The sequence below is a fragment of the Acinonyx jubatus genome, chromosome F2 (genome assembly GCF_027475565.1).
Source record: "Acinonyx jubatus isolate Ajub_Pintada_27869175 chromosome F2, VMU_Ajub_asm_v1.0, whole genome shotgun sequence".
Classification (NCBI taxonomy): domain Eukaryota; kingdom Metazoa; phylum Chordata; class Mammalia; order Carnivora; family Felidae; genus Acinonyx; species Acinonyx jubatus.
Window position 1 is genome coordinate 50,211,215 of NC_069394.1, and position 16,901 is coordinate 50,228,115.

The following is a 16,901-nucleotide window of genomic DNA, read 5'->3' on the forward strand; positions in this document are numbered from 1 at the left end:
TGAACAAATATGTAGTAGCTATTAATAAGACAAAACTATGACAAGATGCCATTTTAGGGACTGTAGCAGAAGTTCCCCACAAATAAATCTTTCTTTAAACCAATATACCATTCACTATAACCTTTGCAAAAATATATGAGTTAACATCTGATGCTTATTAAAGACTAGAATATGTTTAGAAAAAAAATGAACCCGGTCTATTTAATAACTATCTTGGGGGTGTCTGACTTCAGAGAGACCATTGAATATCTAGTTGCCTTACAAGACGACCACTGTGTTTTCTCTCTACAGCAATCCCAATCTGTTAACTACTTGCTTTCCAGGGGACTTGCTGCTTCTCCTTCTCCTTCTTTATCCGCCTCCTCTCTTTCCTCCCTTTCCATTCTTTCTTTTCCTTCTTCCTTTCTGTCTCCATCTTCTTGTGTTGCTTTTTCAATGGAAGAAAAAGCCCTTTAGTGAAATTCATGTTCCTCCAATCATCCAAGCATTCATCCAACCCTTCACCATTTACCATGGAAGTATCAACACTCTGCTAAGTGCTAAGAAGTTTAATATAAACATAAATAGTCAAGGCTTTCAAGGTACTTAGCTTAAGAGGGGGAAGAAACAGATACCAGTTACAAAACAGTACATATGGAAACATAATTGAAAAGAAGATATGTGCTAGAAAGGGAAATAAAACATTCCCACTATGTTTGCGGGATCAAAGTAGGTTTCCTTAAAGTAATGATATTTAATCTGAGATGTGAAAGATGAATAGTTAAGTGAACGGAGTGAAGAAGTGGGGAATGAGGTGAGATGGTAGGGAACTTAGTAGGGAAGGACATTCGACACTGTCTCACATAGCATGTGCAAAGGTCCAGAGAAGGGAAAGAATATGAATTGTTTAAAGAACTGAGAGAAATCAATTTAGATAGAACACATGGGAGGGTGGTGATGTAACTGCAGATGAGTGAGAAATAAATCACAGAGGAACCTGTAGGCCACAGCAATGGTCTCAGTCTTTTTCCTGAGAACAATGAGAAATCATTCAAAGTTTTTATTAGAGGGTGACATCATGAGATTTGTACTTCAAAAAGATCACTCTGCATGCAAGATGGTAGCTGAGGATAAAACACATTTGAAATCCATCACTCCTAAGGCATGCTTCATAGACTGTTATAAGAAGTTGTCTGTGTTTTTCTTCTTTCCTCTTTCTTACTCACTACGGATCTCCAGGATCCTCCTTTCTACCACTGCATTTCCATTACTTCCTTCATGGTTAAGACTATCTACCAGATTTACTTTACTTTTTAATTTTTTTATTTAAAAATTTTTTAATGTTTATTTATTTTTGAGAGAGAGAGAGAGAGAGAGAACAAACAGAGAAGGGGCAGAGAGAAAGAGAGAGAGAGAGAGAGAGGAGAGAGAGACAGAATCTGAAGTGGGCTCCAGGCTCCAAGCTGACAGTACAGAGCCTGACACAGAGCTCGAACTCACAAACTGAGATCATGACCTGAGTTGAATCAGACACTTAACCGACTGGGCCACCCAGGCGTCCCATCCACCACATTTACTTTAAAATTAACGATGTATTCATCATGTTTCTTCTTTGAATTCCTTCAGCATTTGTAAGACATTTATAATATAATGAAATTAATTTAATTCTATCTTACATATTCTTTTTCTAAACTAGACTTTGCTCTTCACCAACAGAGACCTGTATTCAGGTTTCAGAGCAAGGATGATTTCTTTTTTTTTTTAATTTTTTTTTCAACGTTTTTTATTTATTTTTGGGACAGAGAGAGACAGAGCATGAACGGGGGAGGGGCAGAGAGAGAGGGAGACACAGAATCGGAAACAGGCTCCAGGCTCCGAGCCATCAGCCCAGAGCCTGACGCGGGGCTCGAACTCACGGACCGCAAAATCGTGACCTGGCTGAAGTCGGACGCTTAACCAACTGCGCCACCCAGGCGCCCCAACAAGGATGATTTCTATAGATAAATTATGTTTTTGCTTTGCATTCCTCCTACTATTAATTACTGACATCTTAAGTTCATATATTATTGTGTCTTTTGCAAGCATCATAAGAGTGAAATAATCTTAAAAAAATCACAAATGTTTATTTATAGTATGCATGTAATCAAGCCAGTGTAATCAGTAGAAATTTGCACTAATATAGACTTAGTCTCCAACCTCTGCATGATATTTTTGTACAAAAGAATGCTTTATGCACGACCTCTCATATAAAAATTGTCAGTATTAAACATTTAAAAAGTTTGTTTCAACTTTCGTAAAATGTGTTTGAGAGAAAAATCTGTGATGACCAAACTTAGATTAAAAAATGCAACAAATATTTCTAATATTAACAAAACTTAAAAGCCAAATTCATGAAATACTAAAGGAAGGTTATATTAGTATTTCACCTTTTTAAATTTAAATTTTATTGAACAACTAAACTGAGATACACTTTTATAAGGAGCTTTACCTTACAGAAAATGTGTTTTTTAACAAAAATTATTCAGAATAATTTCATAGCAGGATTCTGGTTTTTTAAGAATCCCAACGAATGTGAGCCAAAATGGAATCAATTGTTGTTTGCCACAGAAAGCTCAGCAATCCTCCATGACGTATCAGAGGCATGAATCCAGGGATAAAAAGGGGATATCCTTTTTATACTGTGGTACAAAAGACATGTGGAAGAACTAAACAAGTATAAAAGCAATTAAAGTTAAGTTACAGCCAAGTTTCCCTTTCTGTACAACACCCACAGGGTATGCTGTGATTAGTGTTTGGAAAGCAGCAATACCAACAATCCATCTCTCCACCCAGTTCATTTATTTGAAATCACTTAATGTGTTCAGTTATCATAGCTCCAAACATATGATTAAGGGTATTTATCGGCTAACTATGACCTGGGAATGAAGACACATCAATGGGGAAAAGAAGAGAGGTGATTGAAACATGTGTCACAGCCTGGGGACAGAACTCGGCATGGGGTCACAGAGCCCCAAAGTCTGAAGGAGTGAACTGTGAAATGAGAGACAAAGGCATAAACTTTAAAGAAAATTGCATGGAAATAGGAGAAGAAGGAAACATGTCTACCTCACAAGAAGTTCTGGTACATGCCTTGATCATAGGTTAAAAAAAAAAGAACAACTAGAGACATTGTTTACAGTTTGAGGAAGTAAGTATTTTTGTTTGTTTTTGCTTAATTGCTCTGGAGTAGTGAATATATTGAAGTCTAAACCCAAGGAAAAAAGTACTATGTCTTAGTTATTCATTTATTTGTTATATGCCTTTAAGGAAAATGACCTCAGGAAACAAACTTTGCATTCAATAAAAACATTTCTTGGGTTCATTAACATGTCGATAAAATGGATGGGTCACTGAACTATTTCTTGGCACTTTTCCCCTGTTATGGTATAGAATTTAGAAATCTCTGCCAACAATAAGTATAAAAAGTCCAAGAAAGAGAAGTTAATCAAGACTTTAGACTGTGACCTACTTTCAAAATTCAGATTAGAGTTCCAGTATTTTGAGCTCCAACTTCTCAGCACCCTTAGTTACTCTATGCATTGTAATTTTTAGGTTGGATTCAGCAACTTTTAAAATAAATTCTCATTTTACATGAACTTGAAAAGAATACAAAATATATACTATTTAGGATTTCAATTCAGAATTTGATGATGATTCCATGGTAAAAGTCCAAAGACACAGAAGGTTTAATAATACAGATATATGGAATTATTGGTCTTAAATCTTCAGGTGTACTAATGTAGTCAAGTGAGTAGAATTATCCTTCCTGGATCCATAATGGTTGACTTGCATCTGCTCTGAGGAACATTTCTATATTTTCCAATAGTTTTATTAAAGACAGACAATGAAACCTGGCAAGGTAGATAAAGTTTTCTCTGCTACTTAGCTGGGCAGATGGCCTTGGGTATAGAAGACATTAATATGGAAAGAAACTTAAGCGTAAAGATAAGATGCTTAAGCTCTCATAAATGATATTTTTAAATATTAGAATCAATAAAAGTATTTGCACACATGGCCTTCGAAGTCTGCAAATCAGTAGCATTGAATGGAGGTGACTTGAGGACTCTACAGCTAAGAAAGCAGTCATCCACTCTAGGAAGTTTAGATAGGCCAGGGTTAACTATAGCATAGAGCTGGGGGATGAAACAGCTATGTAGAAAGTAGATTAGATTTAGATTTTCAGAGGGCATATTTCTCCACAGATCCATCTTTAGCCAATATTCTTTACTCTATACATTTTCCTTGGGTCAGCTTACCCATTTCTATAGCTTCAACACCATTTATACTGGTGACATACAAATCTCTACTCAGTCCAAATCTCTCCTGTCAACTTGGACTTGTGTATCCAATGTACAGGTACTGTATACATAGGCTTCCATATCTTCAAGCATGCCCATCAACCTTAATACATCTATTCATTCCTGCACTCACTGTCTTACACAAAAAACTTTTTCCCTTAAGAAATCATTATCCATCTTCCTAGTGATCTCCAAGACTATCCAATAGAAAACTCAACCCATAAAATGGGAATCATTCTTGATTCTTCTATCTCTCATTGTCTCTGTCTCACTCACTGTACCAACTAGTTATTTAATCTTATTGATCCTACCTACCTTTCCTCATTTTTCCTTCTTCATTTCCATAATTTGAAACCTGAACTCTTTCAGCAGGCTCCTAGCACATGTTCCATTTCTAATTTTATGTCACCCTAATCCGTCTGTCAAACTGCTGATGGATTATTTTCTCAGTAAAAGACAATTCAGCCTACTACTTTCCAAGTTAGAATCTTTTCATGTCAAAACAGCCATTAATATTTACATTTAGTAAATGCCAGATTTCATCATATTCGTAGCTTATTGTCAGTTTAAGGACAACCTTATAACTTCCATAGAACTATAAATTCACATATTCTACAAAATGTTTAATTTTCCTGGTACTACTGATGTTTAATCTCTAATTTGTACATAAAGATATTTAAACATGTAGTTATATGAAAAAATTGCTTCTCTCTATAAGAAGGTATTTAAATATGTGTTGCTATCAAATAAAGTAATAAAGGTAACATACTAGCCCAGCAAGGCTTCATTACTATGAATTTTCTTCTTACTCTAAGAGAAAAAAGAATGCTTAGACAGGTTGTGGGTACATGAAGCTAATATCAATTTCATATGACAGTGGTCTATTATTTAATCCATAATCAATTCACTTCAAATTAAGTGCTCGTAGGGCTTGGTGGGGGCTACAATCATAAAGGGTTTATTTGAGAGTCCAAAAATTCAAGGAGCAGGTGATTTACTAAGCCTGCTTTCCCTTGTCACAAAAAAACAAAGGTATAATATTTAAAGGTAAAATATTAAAGGTAAATATTTAAAGGTTTAATATTTAAAGGTATATATAATGGATATACCTTCTGGAAAACTCAGAGTCTTCTTCAGGACTTGACTGGGGAACCAGCTTCCTATAGGGAACAACTGGAAAACCTGCCTGAATTTCTAGCAATATGGTTCAAGAAAAGGTGGGGGAAATTCAGACATTTGACCTGAAAAGCAGTTACTAGCTATTATAAAGCCTTTGCTTTGTATAAAAAGACATTCAGCTTAGACACAAATAGTGAAAGACCAGATTTCAACTGAAGGAAGAAAGTCTTTAACTTGGATTCAGGCAGAAAAGGTGATTACGGCTGATCAAGATATATGCTCCAGAGTTTAACCTGAGGACACAACAAAGAGAAGATCTGAGACAAATGATTAGAAATGAGAAATGATATCTTATTAGAAGTACAATTTAATTCTGTGCCTCTCAAAGCATAGTGATTTGGTGTCATCATTTTTTTTCTTTGGGTTTTCTAAGCAAGGCACACAATTTTCAGTATTGATGTTCTCTTCCTCCATTGCATTCTTCTCAAAAGGAGAGTAATCAACTGGGCAGTGGGGGAAAAAAAACCAGGACTCTGAAAAATTAGCTATTGTTCATTAGTAAGTGAATAGGATTTTTTTTTTTTTTTGAGAGAGAGAGAGTGTGAGTGCATGATTCGGGAGGAGTGGGGGGAAGAGGAGGGGCAAAGGGAAAGGGAGAGAGAAAATCTGAAGCAGGTTCAATGCCCAGCATGGAGCCAAACACGCCTGATCTCACAACTGGGAGATCCTGACCTCAGCCAAAATCAAGAATCAGACACTTAACTGACTAAGCCACCCAGGCTCCCTGGTGAATTGAACTTTTAATTGACCTTATAGTGATAATTAATTTTTTTAAATAATAATTAAGTACATTTCTACAAGTATGTACTAGCTTCATAACAGTCAGGATACAGACAATAAATGAGCATTTCTCTGACATTTGCTCGAATGAGGCCCTGAAATAAGAATTTCAAATTAGAGGGTGCCTGGCTGGCTCAGTTGATTAAAGCCTCTGACTTCAGCTCAGGTGGGTTCGTTCCCGGCTGGGGCTCTGTGCTGACAGCTCAGAGCCTGAAGCCTACTTTGGAGTCTGTGTCTCCCTCTCTCTCTGTGCCCCTCCGCACTCAGCTCTGTCTCTCAAAAAGGAATAAACGTTAAAAAAAATTCAACTTAGGAAAACAAAAATGGTCAGGAAATTCCCACTTCAAGGTAAGAAGTGGAATGGAGACATTAAGGAAAATACAAAGGAACAAATGAAAAACTTACCAATGTCTTTTGTAAAGCCTTACCTTTCTTTAAAATATTAAAAAATGAATTAGAGAAAGGTATAAAAACTCTATTCTTTGTGGTTACTCATTATAAGTGAGTCTATAGCAAGTACTTATGTAAAAATCCTTTTTTCCCTTCAAGATTATTACCTCAGACTTCACTCTTGTTTTATTGAATTTCTTGCCCTCCCCAATATTTTTCATAACTATAATTATGTGACTTGATAATACAATGTTCTTAACACTCTTCTAACTTGATTTGTCTATGCTTTTAGCTTGTTTCTTTTATATGTGCCTTCATCTTTAGGTCTGTGGACCTGAGAGAGGTACATGATAAATTATGTAATCCCAGATACCCAGATACAGATATATATATATATATATATATATATATATATATATATATATATAAAAATATAAAGTACAGTAATGAAACAGATCATGTAGGCAAGAGGGCAGAAGACTATCCTATTTTAGGTTGGTCAGGAAAAGCCTCTCCAGGGAAGGAAAATTTGAGTACAGCACACGATCAAGCAGGGAGCAATAAATTATTAGCAAAGACCTATCTTTTGAGCAGAAGGAATAGTAATTCCAAAGCCTCTGAGGCAGGAACAATCTTGGAACATTTGGGGCATATCAAGATCAGCATTACTGATGTGGTACAAGAAGGCAGAGAGGAGGAGATGAAGTTAAAGATGTGAGGCATTGGAGGTAAAGAATATAAATCTTACCCTGGGTAAGATGGAAAAGCATTAGGGTTTTAAGAGTATCATCACATGTACATTTTAAAGGGACACTGACCAGAGTGGAAAGAGGCAGACTGTTAGGTGGTTACTTCAGTAGTCCAGGTGAGATATAATGGTGGCCTGAATGGATGGCTATCAGTACCCATCTAAAAGGCAACTGGGTTTGGGATATATCAAAGGCATGAAACATGATGATGCGTTATATCTGGAGTATGGGGAGGATAGAGGAATCAGAGCTGACACCTCAGTTTTTGTCTGCAAAATTGGATTCAGTGAAGGTTCCATTTCTCTTGATGGAGAAGCCTGGGAATGAAGGAAGTTAAGGGTGTGAACAATCATGAGTTTTGTTCTGGGCATATAAAGCTGAGAGAAGATGTTGTGCAATCAATTTAAAATATGAATCTGGACAGGGTAAGAAACATACACTAAGGGATCACTGATGTATTAATTCTGCTTTTTCCTCATGTAGAAAAATAGATTGTGTAATTTTTATTTTTTAATCTGCATATTTACTACAATATAGTTCCTCCTAAATATTTGCATTTTACTTCAGACTGTAGTCTTTCCTTTGAAAAAAAACTGTAGTATTCCTTGGACTTTAGACAAATATCTGATTATTACACATGATTGAACAGGCATGATGTACAGGATTCCATAGTACATAAGAAAGACTGGCTTATATTCCTTTCCCAGTTCTCAAGATTGACTTCTGTTTGCTATTTTCTATTGCTCCTCCTCTAACAATAAAAACAGGAAATTAGGAAAATGTTAGCCCTCAGAGCAAAGGCTACAAAGCAGAGTTACTTTTTTCTTAACATAGTGTTTCCTGGAAGATGGAAACCATTTCAAGTCAAATAAAGTTACACATGATGCATATTTTTTATTTCCCTGGCCCTGTTAGGCTTGGTGGGGGCAACACGTACTGCAAAGCAGAACTGATCATATTTTGTAGAGAAAATAAGAACCATGTAAAACAATACGAAAACAAGAAAGTAATGTAAATTACAAATATGCAAACATTATAAATGGTTAAATAGGAGGTAGACACTATGGCAGGGCTGGCTTAATAGTAAAACTAAAAATACGCAGATATGTGCAAAGACTGGAGCACTAATGTGAGAACCATAACTGAGCGTGACTTACCAAGTGGCTGGCCGGCGATGATCCTGGCATTTTCTCCAGCCACTGCAGCTCTCGCGTGCCGCTCACTCATGTACTGTACGAACGCATAACCTTTGTGAACTGAGCATCCAACTATTTTTCCGTACTTTGAGAATATGGCTTCAATGTCAACTTTCTTGACAATGGCTGTATTTAGATTGCCGATGAAAACACGGGAGTTGATGGACTTGGGGTCATTCTTATTGGTGACATTGCTGGTCTGTGTTTTGCCAGTCATGGTTGGCTCACCTTGTTTTAATCCTTAAAGAAACAAACAAAAACAATCAAGAGGAAAATAATTAGATTGAATGGATACTACTGGTTTTTAACAATTTTTCAATAGTGTACCAGGTAACCTCAGATCCCTAATTATTACTGGTCTTCTTGAGAAGAAAATTTAGTAATATAAAAAGTGAACATTGCATTATAAAATGCAGTAAGAAAACACTATTAACTCTTAGCATATAGTCATAAATAAATTCCTGACTTATTTATTCCAAATTCAGGACTGAATAATGACTAAACCGTTTGTCATTTTTCTTTTAAGTCTCTCACTTTTTCAGAAGCAAGTTTGAGGAAGAATCCGCCTTTTATTGCTGAGAACATGCATTTTTAGTTCTACATTTTCTGTGAAAGGTACATATATTGGCTATTTCATTATCAGAACCCTTCTATCAGAAACTAACAATTCTTTGCACTAAATGCTGTAGAAGAGAAAAAGGGTTTAAAAATTAATTTAAACTTTCAACATAAGAAAAACATGACTATAGAAGTAAGGGATTTAACCAGAGTTAATTCCATAGCTTCTCTCTAACTGAACCAATATCATATGTTGCTTTAAAAAACAACAACAACAAAAAAGAAGGCAGCACATGTGGCTAGTTTTTATCAATGATCAGCAAATTAGTGGACTGGGTATCTGTGTTGAAATTTGTATTCTCAAACTCATTTTTAATTCATTAAACTAATGGTTCCTATGTTGCCTAAGGACTGCCAGTATTTCTAAAATTGTTTTCTGAGCTTGGCAGAGTATTTAATTGTGCTTAATTAAACTCAATGAAACTTTTATTTCTAAGCATTCCAGCACTTACAGATTTATTTTTTTAAGGTTTTAAACATTTATTCATTCATTCATTCATTTATTCAACAATATTTGTTAAGCACCTCTTTCCTTCCTTCCTCTCTCCTTCCTACCCTCCCTCCCTCCCTTCCTTTCTTTTCTGGATAAACATCTTCTTCTAAAGTGACTAACATTTTTAAAAAGTCAGTGTGGTAAAAATAAAATTTCAACAAGGATACAATCTCGGATACTGATGATCATTGTTAAATATTAGCTTATTAATACACTTTATCAGTGATATATTTTTATAGGAGTAATTTCTTTTAAAAACTTATAGCTATAAAAACAATTAATAAGTCCATCTTACTTTTTTATAATTTCAAATGACATTTTAAGTTGAGCATTAAAATGGTAGAAGTCTTAAAGGTATGTAATTGAATATGTCTGAAAACTGACTATACATTTAAGCCAGTTACTTCTGAGATCAAGAGCAACCAAATAACATAAAATGTTTCAAATTAAGTTGTTAATTATCTTGGATTATTAAAATTTTACTAAATATTGGACAGTCAATGTTGTATATATCTCTTTAAAATCAAGGTTGAGTTCATAAACATTTATTTATTCACATAAAAAGAGTATGGCATCCTTAAAAGCAAAGATTATATTGCTGCTGCCTTGTTTTGTTTCAGTTTAGCTAGATTTAAGTGGTTGCTTTATGAATTATTCAAGGTTAGGGTTGAAAGGAAGGAAAGCTGATGATTTTTTTTCCATTTTGCAATATGAGCTGTTACATACCTCAAGACAAACGCTTTGAGAATCAATTTTTAAAAAGAAAAATTAAGGTGTACATATATATTTTAAATAAATGTTTAGCTTTCTCATATAATTTAGTGTATTTTAATAACATTGAGAAGGAAAAACAAACTAAATATCCATTTTGGGGGCTTCAGAATCGATAGATTGTTATCTTTCTTACCACTCTAAGCCAACATCAATAATGCAATCCATAGCAATACTATTATTTTCTTTTTGCTCTTATGTGATCAATACTTTTAGCAATATCAGTTACTTTCAAGTAAAAACAATTACTATGGTTGATGTTTTATTTCCTGACAAGGGACAAGCTGGTTAAAATGCAAACTCAAGAACTGTGGGTTTAGGTCAGACCCATGGCTGACAGAGCCCAGTGGTCAAATTGAAGATGACGGCATAGCTGTACTCAACTTCTCACCGTAAATATCCGCATGCTCTCTCTGACTCTGTCCTTTTACTCTATGTAAATGACTCTCGAAACTGCAACTCCAAATTGCCAATCGTGTACTTCTACCTACGGACTCTTCATCACCTTAAAATCTGTATGTGTCTGTCTTCTCACACAAACATTACTTGTCTGTTTCTAGCAGTATTTAAAATGATACAGCTTTGTCACTGTGCTGTATATTAACATTTCAACATTCTCTGCAAAATCAAGTCTTCGTTCATAGTGTAATATTTAGCTGTACTTCTTCATTACATGAATCTTCAATCAGTTGAAGAAGGACTTCCACTTTCAGACATAATGTAATAACAGGAGATTATAAATTAACCTTCCTGATTCTAACTCCTGACTCTAAAACCAATCTAATATAGATGAAACAAACTGTTTTTGGACATTAAACCACAGTTACTGCAGGGGCCATGACATCTCAGAGAAAAGAAACATATTTTAGGTCATCGTTGCTGAGATACATGTGTATGTGTGCATGTGTGTGCAATTGAAAACACAGACAGCTATCTCACTGGGTTGAGGCAATAGATATCAGAGTTCAGGGAGTCTGAGGAGGCAGGAATTTTTGAGGCAGATTTCTAGAAAGAAGAGAGCTAAGACAGACAACTCCAGAAATAGGCTTAGAGATCCTTTAAATCTATGCTGGTTCCTAGAATATGCATGCAAAAGATGAGTGTCTATGAGGTTGGCTAAAAGTTATTGGAGGCTGTGAATTTCCAGACCCATAAAAGAATGAGTATCATTGCAGTTTCTACCAGCAACAGTGCAGTGTCAAACTGGCCCCTGGAGCATTAAGTTTAGACATCATAAGGGCTAGGCCTTAGTGATGGGGATAAATGATCCCTACAGTGAAAAGTACTCTGGGACCACCCTAATAAAACTTAAAAACAATCTTAAGATGTTCAAACTAAACGAAAAACAATTTAAATGTCTACCAGAGCAACGTGTAATACTTCTTTAAAAAAATAAAACTCAGATGCACTCAACATAAAATACAAAATCTTCAGCATCCAATCAAACATTTCTAAATATCTCACAAATCAGAAAATATGACCCATAACTAGGAGAAAAATTAGCGATATAAAAAAAAGAATCAAGGGGAATGTCTAAAGATGAAGATTATATCTAAAATAAATAATGTATGTATACATATACACAACACACACACACACACAAACACACTTAGTGGATATTACAGGTGATAAGAATCTGCAGAAGAACGGATTTGTGAATTTGAAGTTGTAGAAATAGTGAACATCCAAAGTGTGTCACAGAGATAAAACATTGAGAAAATAAGGGCCTCAGCGAGTCATATGATGCTATCGAGCTATTTAATATAATATACTTGGAGTCTCACAGGGGTAAAATGTGCAAAAGAATAATAGCCAAAAATCTTCCAAATTTGATGAAAAGTATATGATCCCACAGATTCAAGAATCTCACTGACTCCAATCAGAGTAAACACAGAGAAAGAAAACTACACCCAGACACATCAAATCAAATTATTGAAAACCACTGATAAAGAGAAAAAATCAGGGAGCTCTGAGGCACTGGAAAAATGCTTACATTGTAAGAAAAAAAAAACAGGAAAACAATAGGAGATGTTATTATAGCTACAAAAGAAATAACAAGAGAAAAATGATTTTTTTGGTGAAAATGAAATTAAATATAGAACTTGTCTCTTCATTTTTAAGCTAGAAGTTTGAATGGAGCTACTGTTAAGTGTTTATGAAGGGCTACTGTGTAATAAACTATAAATCACTGCTGCCCCACAGAACTTTCTGTAAAGATGGAAACATTCTATACCTGCACTATCCAAAAGGATAGTGAATAACTCTGCAACTTTTGAGGACCTAAAATGTTGCCAGTGAGATTGAAGTACCAAATTTTTAATTTTATTTAGTTAAAATTAAAGCAGTATTTTAGTGGGTTTCCATACCCAAAAAGGCTAACAGGACTCTGGTCTTTCAAAAATATAGAGTCAACAAAAATCAGAAATAATTTGTTTTATTTATGTATTATGGAGGCATTCTGGTCCCAGAAACTTACGAAAAATATGATGGTATTCGATATATTTCAGAAGAAGAAGAAGCAAAAATTCAAACAGTTGCCATAAGAAGACGAACATAAGAGTAAGATTTTCTTTCTGGAAATATCACACTAAGATGGTGAATGCTCTATAAAATCATAAAGAATGTGTTTAGAGTACTTAAAACCTTTTACTTATATTTGAAGAAGATTTTTACCCTTGGATCTAAAAAAGATACATTAATTATGAATTAAAGACAACATTAAAGTTTATTTTAGAGAAAAAAAAATTTGGAGCAGACAAGATTAAGAGGACAATAAATTCTATCCTCCTCTTGATTTCATGGTCCTGAATTTCCAATTTAAATTTTAGATTTATTCAGATATTCCTATTGAACAAAGAATGAAGAAAAAAAATAACAAGTTCAACAAGAAATACCCAGGTATTCAAGAAAGGCAGCTAACAATATTAATAATACTATATTCAAGAACCTGGGAAAAGATGAAAGGGATACAAAAATGAGTAAGAAAAAAATATCATGCCCTAAATGTTATAATCTGCTACAATCTAGAACTAGTACTCAGATAAGTTCTATAATATAAGGTTAAAACCTTGCAAATGCTGCAAGGTTTACAAACTAAAGTTGTAATTTCTGGGGGAAAAAAAGACTAGAGAAAACTTGAGGCAGAAGATATCTGGGGCACCTACGTGGCTCAGTTGGTTAAGAATCTGACTTCTCCCAGTTCATGAGTTGGAATAAACTTTTAAAAAAGAAGATATTTGAATTCATCATTAGAGGATATTACAAAATTCAAAGAGCATAGCTAATTTCTTAGCATGCACAAGAAGACAATTATTTTCCAAATACTTTTTAACTCATTTAAATGTACTTGAATATTTCTCCATTTAAAAAGTTGGTATAAAACTGCTTAGATTTATGACTACATAAAGGGAAAAAACTGAATTGAAATAAACTAATGTATTTAAACATCTCTTCTTAGATGAATAAATCAAAAGAATGTCCCCCCCAAAAGTCTGAATTTATTCTTTAGAAAACCATCCATAACTTAGGAAGGTATAACTTATGTCTACCAGGGCAGTGACAATCCTTCAATGGAATTCATAAAACTTCAAAAACACTGTCTTGTGAAATATCTTCAGATATCCACTTGCCACAGGACAATAAAGCATATGTGGTGATATCTCTACCATTCAATAAAGATAAATGTCATAATCATATGAATATTCAAATATTTTTTAACTTTTTTAACATTTATTTCTTTTTGAGAGACAGAGAGAGACAGAGTGCAAGTCGGGGGGCGCGGTGCAGAGAGAGAGGGAGACATAGATCTGAAGCAGGCTCCAGGCTCTGAGCTGTCAGCACAGATTCGGACACGGGGCTTGAATTCGAGAACTGCGAGATCAGGACATGAGCCCAAGTCGGATGCCAAACCGACTGAGCCTCCCAGGTGCCCCACGAATATTTGATTCTTAAATCTCAAAGTACTTCCTGAAAGAATCTAAAGGTGACTTTTAAAATGTTTTTTTTTAACGTTTATTTTATTTTTGAGACAGAGAAAGACAGAGCATGAACGGGGGAGGGTCAGAGAGAGGGAGACAGAATCTGAAGCAGGTTCCAGGCTCTGAGCCATCAGCCCAGAGCCCGATGCGGAGCTTGAACTCACAGACCGCGAGATCATGACCTGAGCCGAAGTCGGACGCTTAACCAACTGAGCCACCCAGGCGCCCCTAAAGGTGACTTTTTAAAAAAATGTTTTGTTTATTTTTGAGAGAACATGAGTGGGGGAGGGTCAGAGACAGAAGGGGATAGAGGATCTGAAGCGGGCTCTGTGCTGACAGCAGGAAGCCCCATGTGGGGCTCAAACTCACCAACCACCACATCATGACCTGAACCAGAGTCGGACACTCAACCAACTGAACCACCCAGGTGCCCCCAAAGGGCACCTTTCTTTTTAAAAGAAAATATTTTGGGAACATGTACACATGAAGGAAAATACAGTAAAACCTTGGATTGTGAGTATCTTGATCTCTGAATGTTCTTCAAGACGAACAAACATTTCTAATGAATTTTAACTTGGCAAATGAGTGAAGTCTTGCAATATGAGTAGTATGTGATGCCGAATGTCACATGATCACAACTGAGCCAATGGTTCTTGAAATTCACTTTGGTATACAAGTCCATGTTTCCAGAATGAATTATGCTCACTTAAGGCTTTACTGTATATCCATATGAAAGAAAAAAAAAGAAAAAAAAAACTTCCAACCTGAAGATATTTACTGTTAAAATTTTGTTGTATTTTCTTTGTCATTTCTTTCCAGTACTTAGGAGAAAATGAGGTGTAAATTACGAAAAAAAAACCACATCAAATCTGCATACAAAGTTCATTACTTATTTCAATACCCATTTTATTACACTGTTAAATAATTTTATTGGATATAACTTAAACAATCACAGAGTAATAATCTATACCATCATTTTCTTCATTCTCTTTCGCTTTCTTTATTAAGTTTATTTATTTATTTTGAGAGAGAAAGAGAGAGAACCAGGAGGGGAGGGGCAGAGAAGGAGCGGGACAGAGGATCAGAAGCTGGCTCTGTGCTGACAGCAGAGAGCCCACTGCGGGACTCAAACTCAGGAAACCTTTAATTATGACCTGAGCCAAAGTCGGACACTTAATCAACTGAGCCACCCAAATGCCCCCTTCATTCTCTTGATGAGCATTTAGCTTGTTTCCAATTTTTTCAGATCACAAATATATCTCAGATGAACACTTTGAGAAATTTAATAAGGATACATTGCAAATACTAAAATTCCTTGGTCAAATAGGAAAGAAAAAACTTTACTTGTAAATCCTCAGCTATTTTCTAGAACGGTTAAACACCTTTCTACTCCTACCTGTTACTGGTTGTTTTAACTCACTCAAAGCAATGTTGATGCCTTCTAGCTCTTCCCTAAGTACCACATTCTAAATATTTTCTGATTCATTAGGTTGAATAGGAAGAATGGGCAATCAGACCATAAGCTAAATAAGAGAGGGATATTCTCATCTCTGAAATGAAGTTTAAGAGCTTAGCTAGACTGGCACTAATAACAGAAATAGCATAACTCTCTTGTACTCAGAAAAAAATGAATTAGTGTTTGGAGCTTCCCAGGGATATCACCACACAAAGCCATTATTATTTAAAGATATAATAAAATCACTCTGATTTCCTTTGTTAAATGCACATTTCATAAGTCTACGTACTATATTTTAATATATGAATGTTTAGTACTGTTCAATATTTATTAAAAATTTAACTACTGAATATAAAAAAATTAAAAACACTATTAAAATATTGTATCCTTCAGCAGCCCTTCTATCTTAGTATTACAATTCAGTTGTTACAACTACGAGTAACATTCAGTGCAAAGGTGAAATTTTCTATTCATTAAGTTTTGAAAATATTAATTATATTCACATCAAGTATTCTTTATGCTTTTTTAAAACTATGTGCCTCAGACACTGTGTATAATATTGTGGCAGTAGCGCCCTCTAAGAACCAAGAAACCCAGTTTTCCTTTTCCCTTTTAACTACTAGTTTGTGTGTAAAAAAATGTAAACATATAAAACACTTTGCTTTCAATAAGAACTCACTGATAATAAAGGTGATACGATAAATTTCACAGAAAGTTGATTAATAGGAGGTATTTTAGGAATAAAAATGGTTTGAAAATGCTATTTAATGGGATATAGAAAGGCTTTAAAATGAAGCAAATGATAGTATTCCATTCCACAGTTCCAGGCAGAACATTAAAATTTAATGAAATTATTGTAAGCAATAGAAAAATAAAATTACTATAAAAATAAGAATTGCATTAATTTTATAAAGCAAACAATGTTAGCTAAAATATCTTAATAGCAGTGATTATATTTGAATAGAACCATTAACTA

General features: G+C 34.7%; 1 protein-coding gene across 8 annotated transcripts in view; it reads right to left on the minus strand.

Moving 5' to 3' along the window:
- Nucleotides 1-16,901, minus strand: part of RALYL (RALY RNA binding protein like) — a 704,475-nt gene that overhangs the window by 376,385 nt on the left and 311,189 nt on the right. For all 8 annotated transcript variants that reach the window (XM_027064307.2, XM_027064306.2, XM_027064304.2 and 5 more), the window contains one exon: nucleotides 8,572-8,850. In XM_027064307.2, coding sequence (XP_026920108.1) covers nucleotides 8,572-8,827 — 256 coding nt within the window. In that variant the 5' untranslated portion in view covers nucleotides 8,828-8,850. The remainder of the gene's footprint in view (nucleotides 1-8,571; nucleotides 8,851-16,901) is intronic.